Source organism: Topomyia yanbarensis, chromosome 2, assembly GCF_030247195.1.
Source record: "Topomyia yanbarensis strain Yona2022 chromosome 2, ASM3024719v1, whole genome shotgun sequence".
Lineage (NCBI taxonomy): Eukaryota > Metazoa > Arthropoda > Insecta > Diptera > Culicidae > Topomyia > Topomyia yanbarensis.
In genome coordinates this window covers 407,202,202-407,215,565 of record NC_080671.1, presented here as the reverse complement: position 1 = coordinate 407,215,565, position 13,364 = coordinate 407,202,202, and the positions used below count along the sequence as shown (strand labels likewise).

The 13,364-nt window shown below is 34.7% G+C and overlaps 1 protein-coding gene across 5 annotated transcripts in view; it reads right to left on the bottom strand.

Moving 5' to 3' along the window:
• LOC131685028 (furin-like protease 1) overlaps window positions 1-13,364 on the bottom strand; it is a 755,254-nt gene that overhangs the window by 55,272 nt on the left and 686,618 nt on the right. For all 5 annotated transcript variants that reach the window (XM_058968377.1, XM_058968376.1, XM_058968375.1 and 2 more), the window contains one exon: window positions 11,817-11,995. In XM_058968377.1, the coding sequence (XP_058824360.1) occupies window positions 11,817-11,995 (179 nt within the window). The remainder of the gene's footprint in view (window positions 1-11,816; window positions 11,996-13,364) is intronic.

The window sequence follows — 13,364 nt, the reverse complement described above, 5'->3', positions numbered from 1 at the left end:
TCTAAAAATCGATCCTGCATCAAAGTAAACTATTCAATATTTGATGAAATCATTTTTGTCAATTGCGACAAGTTTCTAAATTACTTGGAAATGGTTTTTGTCATGAAGAAAATTCATAAAATTTCCACGAACATTTTAAAGAAAAGGTCGTTGCGGGTGAGACGCCGCACCGTGATCACAAACTGAAAACTGATGAATAAAAGTATTTTTTAATTCTCGTTGATGTTTTTGTGATTAGGTGTCTTCAGCTGAGTTTCATGAAGTTTCATTAAACCTATAAATCGGCTTGCACCTTCTCTTTTCTTAAGAGGGCACTACCATTTCTAAAAACATTTTTTTATTCAACATTTACAAGTTTTCGCGACCTTGTGTAACGGCTAAGTTGTAGTAAATTAATTAAGGGTACTATTTATTTATATGTTTGTGAGAGCGATATATCTATGTGTTGGTAGTGGTTCCTTAAAAGCTATTTTTGATTGTTTCTCCCAAAAATGAATTTATATAACTTAGGTTTGTTTTTGAAAAATTCATTTTGAAAAAGCATAAATTCGTTGAAATTTTCGTTTTTATCCCAATATTGACATTACTACGAATCAATGCGTTCACGAAAATTAGTGCCTGAAAGTTTAAAGAATAAACCGAAGTAACTAATACATATCACCCGTTCAAATATATAGATAAATCGACTCATAATCCTATATGTCACTGTGCTAGGTCCGTTAGTTGGTGGATATACCTTATTAAGTACCTTTATCGGACGCAAATGATCATTTAATGACATTGCGCGGTGAACAAAATACAATTTAGCTACGTATCCTCCGCCATCGAGTGCGGCATCTCAGCCGCAATTTTGATGCGGCATCTATCCCAATTTAGGGGAGAGATGCCGCACGGCTACATTTTCCTCTGAAATTACGGATGACCGTGCTCATGATCAGAATGCTTTCTAAAAGGTCCCAGCTATCAACCGATACATGATCTACAAAAAAAAAAATCGAACAATTAAAAAAAAAAAAATTTTAATTTGGTACTGAACAATTTTCAGCACTCCGTGATGCAACTCTACGCACGTAATCATTATTAAAATTTTCATGAGCTATATGGATTCAAATTCATTGAATGAAAATTGTTCAAATTTACCCGCATTCATTTTCAATATTCAGTGACGCTACTGAAAACGTCAAACGAACAAACTGCCCATTCATCCATGGAGATTTTCATTCGTCTCCGATTATTACACGAAGCGAACGTGCAGCAACGAATCAAATGCATCAAAGTAGGCCCTGGCACAATGTAAGCGATGATAATAATTATTTTATATGCTTTCCCGACGTTTGAAAACATTTACCTAGATAATTAGTGAAATGAATATTGTTTTACGATATTCAACCGAATGAACGACATGGATATTTGAATGAATATTTTTCTATTCGCTACGAGTCGCGTGTGGTTTATTTTCAGCCGTTAAAAAATAGCGTCGATAATTTTTTACTCTGGTTATGAGAAATGTCTCATCACACTGCTAGGTAGATTAAAAGCGTTTTTCATTTATTATTTTGTGCATTATATACGTTCTTTCATATTGTTCATTTTATGTTTCATTATCTTATTTCTTATCATTCATTTAATTAATTTTGTTGATTTGATGCGTTTACCCACTTTCTCTACTAATTTTATTCATTTAACTTATTTTATTTACCTAATTTAATTAATTTACTTAGTTATTTTTGGCATTTTGTTGGATTTTTCGGTTAATTAATTTCACCAACTTTATTCATTTTTCTCCCATCATTCATTTTATAGGTTTGATTTAGTTTATTCTATTTACTTATTCGAATGATTGGTCATATAATTGATTTTATAAATTTCAGATATTATTCATTGAGATTACAAGTTTTATTCGTTTTTAAACATTTTTAGTTTCTCCATTACATATATTTTTTACGCTTTATTGGTTTTATTCATTTCATTCTAATAATTCATTATCTTGATCTTATTTACTTTGTTCATTTTATTTATATATTTCATTTTATTCATTTGACTCATTTTAAACATTTTATGCATTTCATTAATGTTATTGATTTTATTATTTTATTCATTTCATTCATTTTTTCATTTTATTCGTTTTAGTCATTATATTCATTTTATTAATTTGTTCATCTTGTTCATTTTGTTAATTTTATCATTTTGTTCATTTTATTCATTCTATTTATTTTATTCATGTTCAATTTCATTTTAATCATTTTGTCGATTTTATCCTTTTCATTCGTTTTTTTATTTTATTTGTTTCATTTATTTTCTTCGAGTTATTCATTTTATTTATTCTACACATTTTATTCATTTAATTTAATTTATTCTTATTAATATAATGAATTTAATTTATTTGAATTATTAAATTAATTAAATTAAATTAATTAACTTAATTAATTTAATTAATTTAATGAATATAATTAATTCATTCAATTCGATTAATTTATTTAACTCATTCAATGCATCAATTTAATCCATTTATTTCAATTATTTAATTTATTTAGTTCATTTAATTTAATTAATCAAACCAATAAAATAAATAAAATGAGTTAAATGAATTAAATGTATAAAATGAATTAGACGAATCAAATTAATCTAATTCATTTTATCCATTTACTTCATTCAATTAACTTAATTTATTTAATACATTTTATTCCTTCTTTTCACTTCATTCTCTTTATTCATTTTTTTCATTTTATTTATTTTATTGATTGTATTCGTATTCTTCATTTTATTAATTTTATCTATTTAATTCCTTGTATAATGAATACAATAATTCAATTCGATTTATTCATTATTCATTATACTTTTTCACTCGTTTCATTCATTTTATTGGTTTGATTTATATTAATCATTTTGCTAATTTTGTGAATATATTTTTTCATTTCTTTTCTTTCATTCGAGTTATTTAATTTTTTGAATCTTATTCTTGATATTGATTTTCTATTACAGTGAAGAACCGATTTTATTACCCCCGATTTGGTCAGCTTTTTGACCCGATTTTGTCTACTTCATATGAAAATTGATAGTTGGTAGTTTGATGGGCTCTAACAGACGAACCAAGTTGAATTGGACTACATCCTTTCTGGAGCATATTTTTCTTATGTTAAAGATCCGAAATATGCAAAAATAAAAACCTCCTCAAGGGCAATTTAAACTAAATAATCAGAAAGCGTAATGAGGTTACATCTAGGAACTAAAGAAAAATATTTTAGGAGCTTCGGTTAAAGAAAAGAAAAAAACATATGTTCCGATTTTGTTAATGTTCCTGTTTTATCAGCCTAAAATTCACCAAAGGGCTGATAAAAACGGATCTTCACTGTATTTATTAATTTTAATCAAAATGATTAAATTTGTTAATTGTTTGTTAATTATGTTGATTTTATCCCTTTCTTTCATTTTGTTCATTTTATTTATTTTATTAAATTTGTTTATTTTGGGCGTTTTATTCATGTTGATGATTTTATCCTTTCCGTGCATTCCTTCATTTTATTTGTTTTATTCATTTTATTTATTGCATTCATTTTATTTATTTTATTAATTTAATTAATTAAATTAATTCATTTAAATGAATTCATGTGATTAATTTATTTTAGCTAAATTATTTATTTAATTTATTTCCTTTAATTCATTTAATTCTTTTAATTCATTTAACCCTTTCATGTCCAACTTTTATCTAGTGCATGTAGGGTTTCAAAACTATTTTTCCTTGAAAACGGTGGGATCAAGAAACACGAAAAGCCTTTTTTCATAAAGATAGGTGCTTCCCTTGCAGTGCTAGAAGCTTCTCAATTTTTGCCTTCTATTACTCAATGCATTTCTCCTAGAATATTTAAAATAGTTCAATTATGTGGAAAACTTAGCCAAAGACAGTCTAAATTGATAAGTTTTATCAGTTTACAAAAATATTGCAACATAATGAAGATATATGAAAAATTCATTTTCCGTCATCAACATAAACTGTCCCTGGCAGCCCTGATACATAGAAATCCAATCAAACTAATTGCAATAACTTCAGCTTTAGAGCTGATCCTTGCAACTGTTAATTCTCAAATGAAACGCAAAAGTCACATTTATTAGCCTTACTTTGTAAGTAGAGGTTTGCCCACTACTCGGGTTCTTGTTTGCCCGGCGGACCCTTCGTTTCAGGGCGGCCTAGGTGGTCCTACCGGAATTTCGGATTTTCGTAACACAACAAAAAAAGTAAACAAATAAACTAAATTTACCAACTTTTATTCCTCCAATTCTCCTTTGCTGCACTGTGCGCTGCATGATGCTCGGCAAATTGCTGCTGTTGGCAGGAAGGCGACGGTTTCGTCCGACCGGCCGGGACAACAACGGCCGCGTTCTCCTTTGTCCTTAACAAGTAGCCAGGGAGGTGAGCTTTGCTCCTTTGTTGGAACCTCCCTAGCGACGTTAGCGACGAATCGTCGGATCGTCTACTCGCCGTAAACGATCCCGGAAGTCACCGCAGTGCACTTCCCAGGGGGAACCTTTGTCCACCCTGCTTCGTTCTCCTTGTCAATTAGCTATAGAGGAGAGCTTGGCTCGTTTGACTTATCCTCTATAGCGAGAACGGTCGATGTCACGGTTCCTTTTCGTTTAGCCGGAGAAGCGAGTACACTCCTTATCTGTTAGCTTACCCCTGTTGGCGAACTGATACCGTAATTTTCACTGGTACCCGAACCACGAGCCGGAACTTTTCGACGGTCTTAGCTTGCCGTCACACGCGCGCACTGAATCGTTTTTCTAGTGGCGGAAAACTGTCCCACTTAAACTTATTGCGGACATCTGTTATTCGCCGTGGTTCGTCACATTCTATTTTACGATGGCCGCCTTCCTCACGACACGAAAAAACAAACACCAACACCAAAAGAACTGTAGCGCCGCATAGCTGTCATCGCTATGTGTAGCATATCCAGCACACTTATTGTAGCAAGAGGAGAGCAGTGGCCCAAAGAGAATAGAGAAAGAGACGAATAGTGTGAAGCCAAAAATACCTTATTGAGCAGACCAATCGTGCAATGTAAATAAACATTACTCACGCCTCAGTTGGAGGAGATAAGTATTGTACATCTATCAAAAAAGAAATGTCAATTTTCGTCAGAATTTGGTTCAATCGTGATTGTGAGGTGCATTCTAGAGTATATGTATGAGTAAAAACAAGCTTTAAAATTATTTCATGTCTTTGTTTCGAAATGCGCATCGTTTGATAAACAAATCCAACGATCGACATACGGTTTGTTTTCAAAACATAATAGGAGTCATTTAAAGTGCTGCCTGTGGAAGCGGTTGCCAAAATTCTAGTGTTGAAATCATCATAAAGGGAGTGTTGCCGTTTTGACTGATTTTCACTCTTCGTCTCTTTCCCTATTCTCTTTGCGGTGGCCTATCTAAGCCCTATGTTTCTTGTATACAAACATAAAACAAAAATTACTACACCTAGGGGAACTGTGGGTAAGACGGACAGGTGGGGTAAGACGGACACATGGTTATTTTAGGCATATAACATATAAAGTTCAATTGCATTATATGAGTACCCTCTTTTTAGGGATATCCTTGAATAATGAAGTACTCAGTAGGCCTTGAATATTTTTAAACGCGAAAAATTTAAGCAAACCATTGATAATAGTAGTGCATCTTCGAGCGGATGTAATTTTTACGTCTCTGATTTTAAGGTTTATCGAGTAAAAAATCAATGTTTTCACGGATTTTTTCTTTTATTTCGATAATGTAACTCTTGAATGACATCTTCGTGGAAAATAACAGGTATGTTTATATACGAGTAAATAAGTGCAAGCGTTTAAAAAATATGTGTACTGGTGGGGCAAGACGGCCAGTCTTGATTAATTCTATTGATTCATCCTTATATGAATGTCGCGTGTAGAAACGAAATTCTAGCAGCCAAACGTGGAGAACCGTCATGTTAGCTGAAGTCTCACATGTAGTAGACCGCAAGATGTACGATAATGTGACCGAGGTTGAATACGGAATTGCTAGGACCTGGAAAAGGTAGACGACTTTGTGCAGGTCTCATATTCTGGCTGTGTGTACTTGAGGAACTGATGTTACCAATTGCGTATTTAATATGTAACTTTCCAGTTTTATATAAATGATTGTGCTTGATCATTGAAACTGATTGTATAGCCCTCTTTATGACAGTGAAAAAAAACTATATTAGAAAATACATCATTTGCTTCAACTTTAAATCGAACACTAAAACGTTATTTTTCACCTCGAATTGAACATATATATTAAGAAGAACCACAAGCTATCCAAAACATCCGTTAGAAACAGTATACTTTAATGTTTTGTATTGTGATCATCATTTCGGCGACATGTCCGTCTTACCCCACCATATGTCCGTTTCACCCGCAGTCTGGAAAAAGTGCAGATATTTCTTTGTTTTCTATTTCTTTCAAAAAAGATACTTGTTGATTTTTGTAACATAATCCCTCTGGGTAATCGAAAGCTAACATATGGAGCTACAACATAGAGTATTACATGTTGACAAAAACATGCTTTTACTATGTTTTATTTGGGTATATCCTTAACATGTCCGTCTTACCCCCAGTTCCCCTATCTGATTACACAAAACCGTTCACAAACGCGAAACTATATAAAAATTTACAAACTAAATGTGAACGGTATCGAACAGCGGTGAGCACAACTTTAACGTAAACAATACACTCTACGGAGTGTATACGCAAAAAAGGGTATATTTCCACCCAGTGCTAAATTGTTACCCTGACGGGTTACAACTTGTTTTTGTAAAGAAATCTCACCTCAAACAAAAGTTATAGGTATTTGTAGGTATTTATTTTTTTTTTCATTTTTATTATACAGGTTTTTGATTATAGAGGTTTTAACCTTACCGTCATTCGCCTCTTTCGGGTTAGAGAAATCTCTCTAACTAAGGCAATCGATTTACCAACTACGATATGCCCGTCCCCTCAATTTATTTAGTTCAATTCATTAATTTAAAGCATTTAATTCGTTGAATTCATCTAATTCATTTTATCAGTTCATTAAATAGATTTTGTTTCTGTTATTCATTTTATTCTTTTATTAATTTTGTTCATTTGATCAATTTTATTCCTTGTATTCACTTCATTAATTTCATTTAATTTATTCATTTTATTTTTTTACTCGTTTTATTTATTTTATTAGTACGATGTATATTAATCAGTCTCTGCTCATTCCGCTTTTTGAATATAATTTTCCATTTCTTTTCTTTTAATTGCGTTATTTAGCCTTTTGAATTTAATTATTGTTATTGATATGTTATTATTTATTAATTTTATTCGAGATGTTATTCGTGCAGGAATCGAAACGGACTTCAACCTATCCCCAGTTAAATGTATACTTTGCATGAGTTTTGTCAACTGTTGGACGAGCAAATAGTGATACAGTGAAGACTCGATGTTGTCAGCCCCCAATTTTGCCTATCCCAATCTATTACAATTAGCTCTTTGACCCAATTTTGCAAGACAGTTAAATTTGACCGAAATTTGAGCTTGAGCTTGAGCTTGTGCGACCACCCCTGGTTGCTACTCCGTTATCGATCTGGACTAGCTGAAGTTGCACAGAGAATAAGTAGATAATTATGCTTGGGAGTAGCGAAACATCATTCAATGTGCAACTCCTGGTAATCCTAAAGTATTGACCAATACCGGCGCCGGCCAGGCCCGAACGTAGATCGCGGAAGGAAAGGGAAGGAAGGGTTAGTCCGATACTTGCTTTTGCTAGAGGCCGTATATACTACTGCGCACTCCACAAGTATCACAGGAGCAGGATATTTTTGTTAGTAAGAGTATAGAAATTGGATCACTTCTTCTTTACCGACGCCAGAGAGGTGACTTCACTATCTGGACTAGATATCGATCCACCAAACTCATAGACCGGGGACCAACGGATTTTACTTCCCTTCCGAAGGATTTTTTCACCTCAGAAAAATCTCAACGGCCTCGGCTGGAATTGAACCCAGGCAAATTGGAATGAGTGGCGGTCACGCTTACCACTCAACCACCGGCGCCGCCAGTTAAATTTGACCGAAATTTGTTGTTCATAAAGTTTTGAACGATTTTGATTTATTGAAATGGGAGTTATCATAGGCTGTTGTTTTCGTATGGTTTATTCATAAATTTCGATAAATATAAAAACGAAGGATTGTTAAGAATTTTTGCCAAAGTTCGTGGTGAAAATCAAATAGAACCGAGTTGTCATATGTCAAAATGCAAGGAAATTAACTTAACTTATATGAAACTACGTTTTACCGGCGTACCCCGATTCAACATACTCACGATTTAACTGTGAAGCACTTCAGTGGAGGAATATGTGCTTGGTTTATAATACCTAAGTAAACATTATTAATCTTCGTTTTTTTTTTAATGGATGCTGTTTTAAACCCTAACATTCAAAAAATTCGTGGTGACATACAACAAGCTAAATAAGTGATTACTTTCAAGGCTCAAGTTATTTTCTAATAATAGTTCAGCCAAAATTTCTCTAAAAGGTCACACAAATTAGATAAAATTATAATTTCGATGGAAGATCCAATTTCTTTGGTAGTACGCGGTTTTTTACGTGGATTTTCCAATTAACGCGTTTTTTTTGCGCGGTACGTATCCTCCGCGTAAAAAAATTAGGTGTATTTGAAATTGATAAATCAAATTCGATGAGTTTATTTTTAAAGCAATACAATAGGCGACCTAATTGGTCGCTTTTAATGAACTAACCAGCAATGAAATTGTCGTAAGACACAGTTTGTTTGTGATTTTTTCCGATCCGAAAAGTTACTATTTTGTATATTTTTAAAACAATTGTTTATAGGAAATCGAAATAAAAAGGTGTTCTGGTTCTCATTTTTGCTCGAGAAAAAATCACATACTTTTAGTACATAGTAACATGCCGCCAAGTAAACAAAAGTTCGAAATTTCAAAACACTTTCGTCCACAAATTGTAACCTGCATTAATGGCAATCCATTGATGAATAACTATGTATATGTCATCGATTGAATTCAAAGTTATCGTCTGAATAAATGTTTATCGCGCTTGCTTGCCGCGCTTCCATTTGATACAGCAGCAAAAGCTGCAACAGACATGTTGGTCCATGCGGGGTCGCGATAACGCAAGATGTTTACGCGCTTATTCCATTGTTTGAAATTCGTCCGCGGCGACGTTCGGCGTGAAACAATTTAATTAGAAATGGGGGGGGGGCTATTTTTTTCTCGGCGAACTTTTATTAGATACTAACAGTAGTGCAGGTGGATCCAGGTTATTTCATTTTGTTATAAATAATTGTTCAAAAAATATACAGAATTGTAAATTTTTGGGATCGGAAAAAATTACGAACAATCTATGTTTTACGACAATTTCATTGCTGATTTGTTAGTTAAAATCCGTCAATTAGGACGTCCGTAGTAATTTTTGAAAAATGAACTGGCTGAAAACTTATTGAATTGTCAATATTATGGTTAGAACGAATTGAATAAAAAAATACTATGGTTAAAATATTGTTTTTTTTGTGAATCCCACCTTGTTTTGATTTTCAAATGCCAAATACTACCAAAAAATTGGATAATCCATTGAAATTGTAATTTATCTAATTAGGGTGGCCCGTTAGAAATTTTTTGACTTAGTTCAATGATTGCTTTGAGTAAATTATTCGCAGTGGAAGATCTAAATACTTTTTTTTGAGAAGGGCAATCTTCGAATCAAATTGGTTTGCCTATGAATTCTATTTCTGTTATTTTAAAATAACTGATTTGTTGTCACCCTGACCCAATGTAAATCGCGGAAGGGCTGGGAAGGGATGTTAGTTCGACACGGTGTTTCGGTATTGTATGTCAACCAAAAAAAATCGTCCCGACCCCGCACATGGGGTTAGAAGCTTTTCATAAGAGAGTTTTCTAACCCGAAAAGGCGAATGACCATAAGGTTAAAATTTCTATAATAGAAATAAAAAAAAAAATCAACCAAAAATTTAAGTATGTATGTATAAGAAATGTCATGTCCCTTTGTTAGATAGATTGAATTGGGTTTTGGAATCTAGCCACGTTTGCCAAATTAGATTTAAAACACTGGCTTAGATTATAAGATATAATTTGTAACGATATCAAATAAAAATTAAGCTTTACTAGTGCGTGATTTAACGTCAATGTATTTTGTTGCAGAAATTTTATAGATTACTGTGTGTTGAAGTATTGCACAAATAAGGTACACACATTTGACGTTTGTTTCGACATGATGAACCTGAATAGAGCTTTTCCCGTCCAATTAATTTCATCAAGACAATCTTGAGGCATATGAAAAAAAATAATAATTAGATAAAGGCATCTTCAATGCAAAAACAAGAAAAAAGGACCACCCGTCCACTGTAGCTGTCAAAATGATGGAGGCGCGCAGAGGTTTGTAACTATAACATTGTCGTCTGTTGAATATAAACGAATAAACTGATGACTAGTAACTGTGCGAGAACACACAAATAAATTCACCGGAGGCGAAATAAAGCGGCTTATTATCTAAGGAGTGCTTATTTTTACCACGAAACTCACACATTGATACACCGAGTAACAAGAAGCTTCTTATCGAAGCACCTGTTACCTCACATCGGATAACCATGTTTTAGTCCGCATCTGACCGACATATCATTATCAAACCATGAACGGAACGTGTTACGTTTGTGTAAATACGGATTGTACATTTCATCCCCAGCCCCAAAGGGAAGCGGTTTGCTGATTTCTATTGCTATGGAAATGTCCTTCTATGTCCCTCACACCGCTAGCCGAAACGATGCATCTGATGACAATCTGAGATCGGGGGAGAGAGAGAGACAGACAGATTCCTGATTGCAATGTGGACCAACCAACCACAGTTGACCACTAGCCATAGGAACCAAGCTGTAGCTGACGATCCGTTCACCAGAACGGAAATCTTCCGGAGAAATTGATTCCAATGGATTATTGGTTTGGGTTCAGGATGTTTACCCTCTCGGAAAATGTTTTTTGATTTTGTTTGCCCTGGGTTTGAACAGAAAATGGTTTCATTTATTTTTCTTGAATTTTTGATTCGTCAAACTGTTGGCTAGCACAAGCGAAAATTTGGGGAACGTACTAAACATAATGACCCAGACGTTCTAGAAGAGCGGTGTTGACACAACATGCGCTTATACTATCAAATCCAATAATCCATGCACTTGAATAAATTTAAAATTCCCTCTATTATGTCATTTTTGCTTGAGAACCTAAAGAAACGAGCTCAGGTTAGTTGCTACAATCACACGTTTTTGATGGAACTGAGTTGGGTTCTCGCAAAACAACGGTGGTGGGAGCCAAGCTGAATAATATTTCATAGGGAGTGGGCGTAGCGTATTGGTAAATCGATTGCCTTGTACGCAGCGCACCTGGGTTCGAGTCCCGACCCCGCACATAGGGTTAGAAAATTTTCCTAAGAGATTTTTCTAACCCGAAGAGGCGAATGACCTTAAGGTTAAAACCTCTATAATTGAAATAAAAAAAAATATTTCATGTTAGAACCCAACCCAATTTTCATTTCAGTGGAACATAACTAAGCTGACCAACTCTTTCAAAACTCTTGACTTTGAGTGTGGTGAACGATTGCGCTTCGTTGCTGAAAGGATTTTTTCGAGAGAGTTGGTCAGCTTAAGCATAACCTATGTTCGAGAGTGGCTTTATACAAACAGTTTGCCAGCAGTTTGGTCCGAGACTGAATTAGTTTCAGCCTCAAGCAAAAACGAAATTAATGACCGCCCCAGCAGAACCTACCTGTTGCATATTTCGCCACTGGTCACTGCTGATGCCGTTGTCGAACTCCAGCGAATTGTGCTCGATTTCACCGCCGTAGTTGCTATCACTGAATCCAGGTTTCCCCAGGCGAACCGGATCGTTCGGCTGGCCGGGTGTTTCCGTGCCGTAGAATATTAGATTCCATTGCGTTATTTGTGCTGTTCGGGGTGACAATCGGGAAAAAGAACGAAAAAAATATAATTAGTATAAAATTGGTGATGTATTCGGTTGGACGAAGCACGCCTAGGGCGTGTTGCAATCAAAGAAGGGAAAAGTAATACGTAATGTCAAAAATAAATGCAACCATATTCAAATAGATAAATAAACAGTACTCTATCACGATATTCTACAAAATCTGAAGAAAAAATAACCAAACGTAAACCGTTTAGAAATAACATAAAAAATACCAGTTGCACTACGAGTGCAACTAATAGTCATTTTATAATTACGCTATTCAACAGACTCTCGACTGTTATCTTCATTCATACCACGGCACCCAAATAAAAACGTTTGTGTCTCAACGAAGCAAAACGCAAACTGCTAACCGAGGCATCGCCTGTCATAGTTTAAAACTAAATATTATTCAGAGGTAATTAGCTAATGACGTTAATTTCTTGACGAGAAATTATGGCAAACTTGAGTCAAACTGCACTTTAGCGCACACTCTCTGTTCTGTTCCGTTCTGTTCCGTGCGGTCGGACCAACCGAAACCAGTGACATCAGAAGCAAAACTTTCGCTACAAACTGAATTAAGTGAGTTGAGAAGAACAAAAAAATTAATAATAACAAAAACAACGACTTCTGAGGCGCTGCCTGCCTGGCAACGAACGTGAACGGGGGTGGTTGTGGAAACTGGTCAGGAACATCGAGGCACTAAGTGCAAAAATAGAAATTTCAAAACTTTCAAACGATTTCCGACGTTGCTTCGGAACGTGCGATTTGTTTCGATTTGTTGTTTGCACGAGGCTATAAAGTTCGGACAGAGAAAGTTACTTTAGGTGCTTCGTTTGCAGTGAAATTACGTTTAACACGGCAGGTGCTACACCTAAGGTCCCCTGCACGGTCGACCGAGTTTGTGCATTATTACGGTTTTTAGGCATAACTATTATAACTAATGTTGGTGAAAGCAACAAAAACCACGCGTCCCCATCAAAAATTTAATTTAGTGGAGATTAGTTGGTACAAGGTACCGAGGAGCTTCCCCGCCCTATTCTTTCTACATTTCAAGACGTTGGAAGAGGATTTAGCTGCACCCATTACAGTTTAAAACTGTTGGTCATTTATTTTGTGCAATATAGGACACGCTATCCAGGAGACATTTTTTTTCTCACGAAGACATATTACTCAGGGTTGTAGTTTTTTCTTTTACTTGTCCGGTTTAAACACCTAGCGTGACGCTAGCACACACACACAAAAAAGTTGCCCGAGAGGGATTAAAACTTTCGTCCGCACGATGCTCGATCTGATATTCCACAGCATTGGAGTGAGTCGTCTGAACAGGAACGCAGATACCTAGCCTTTCGCTGC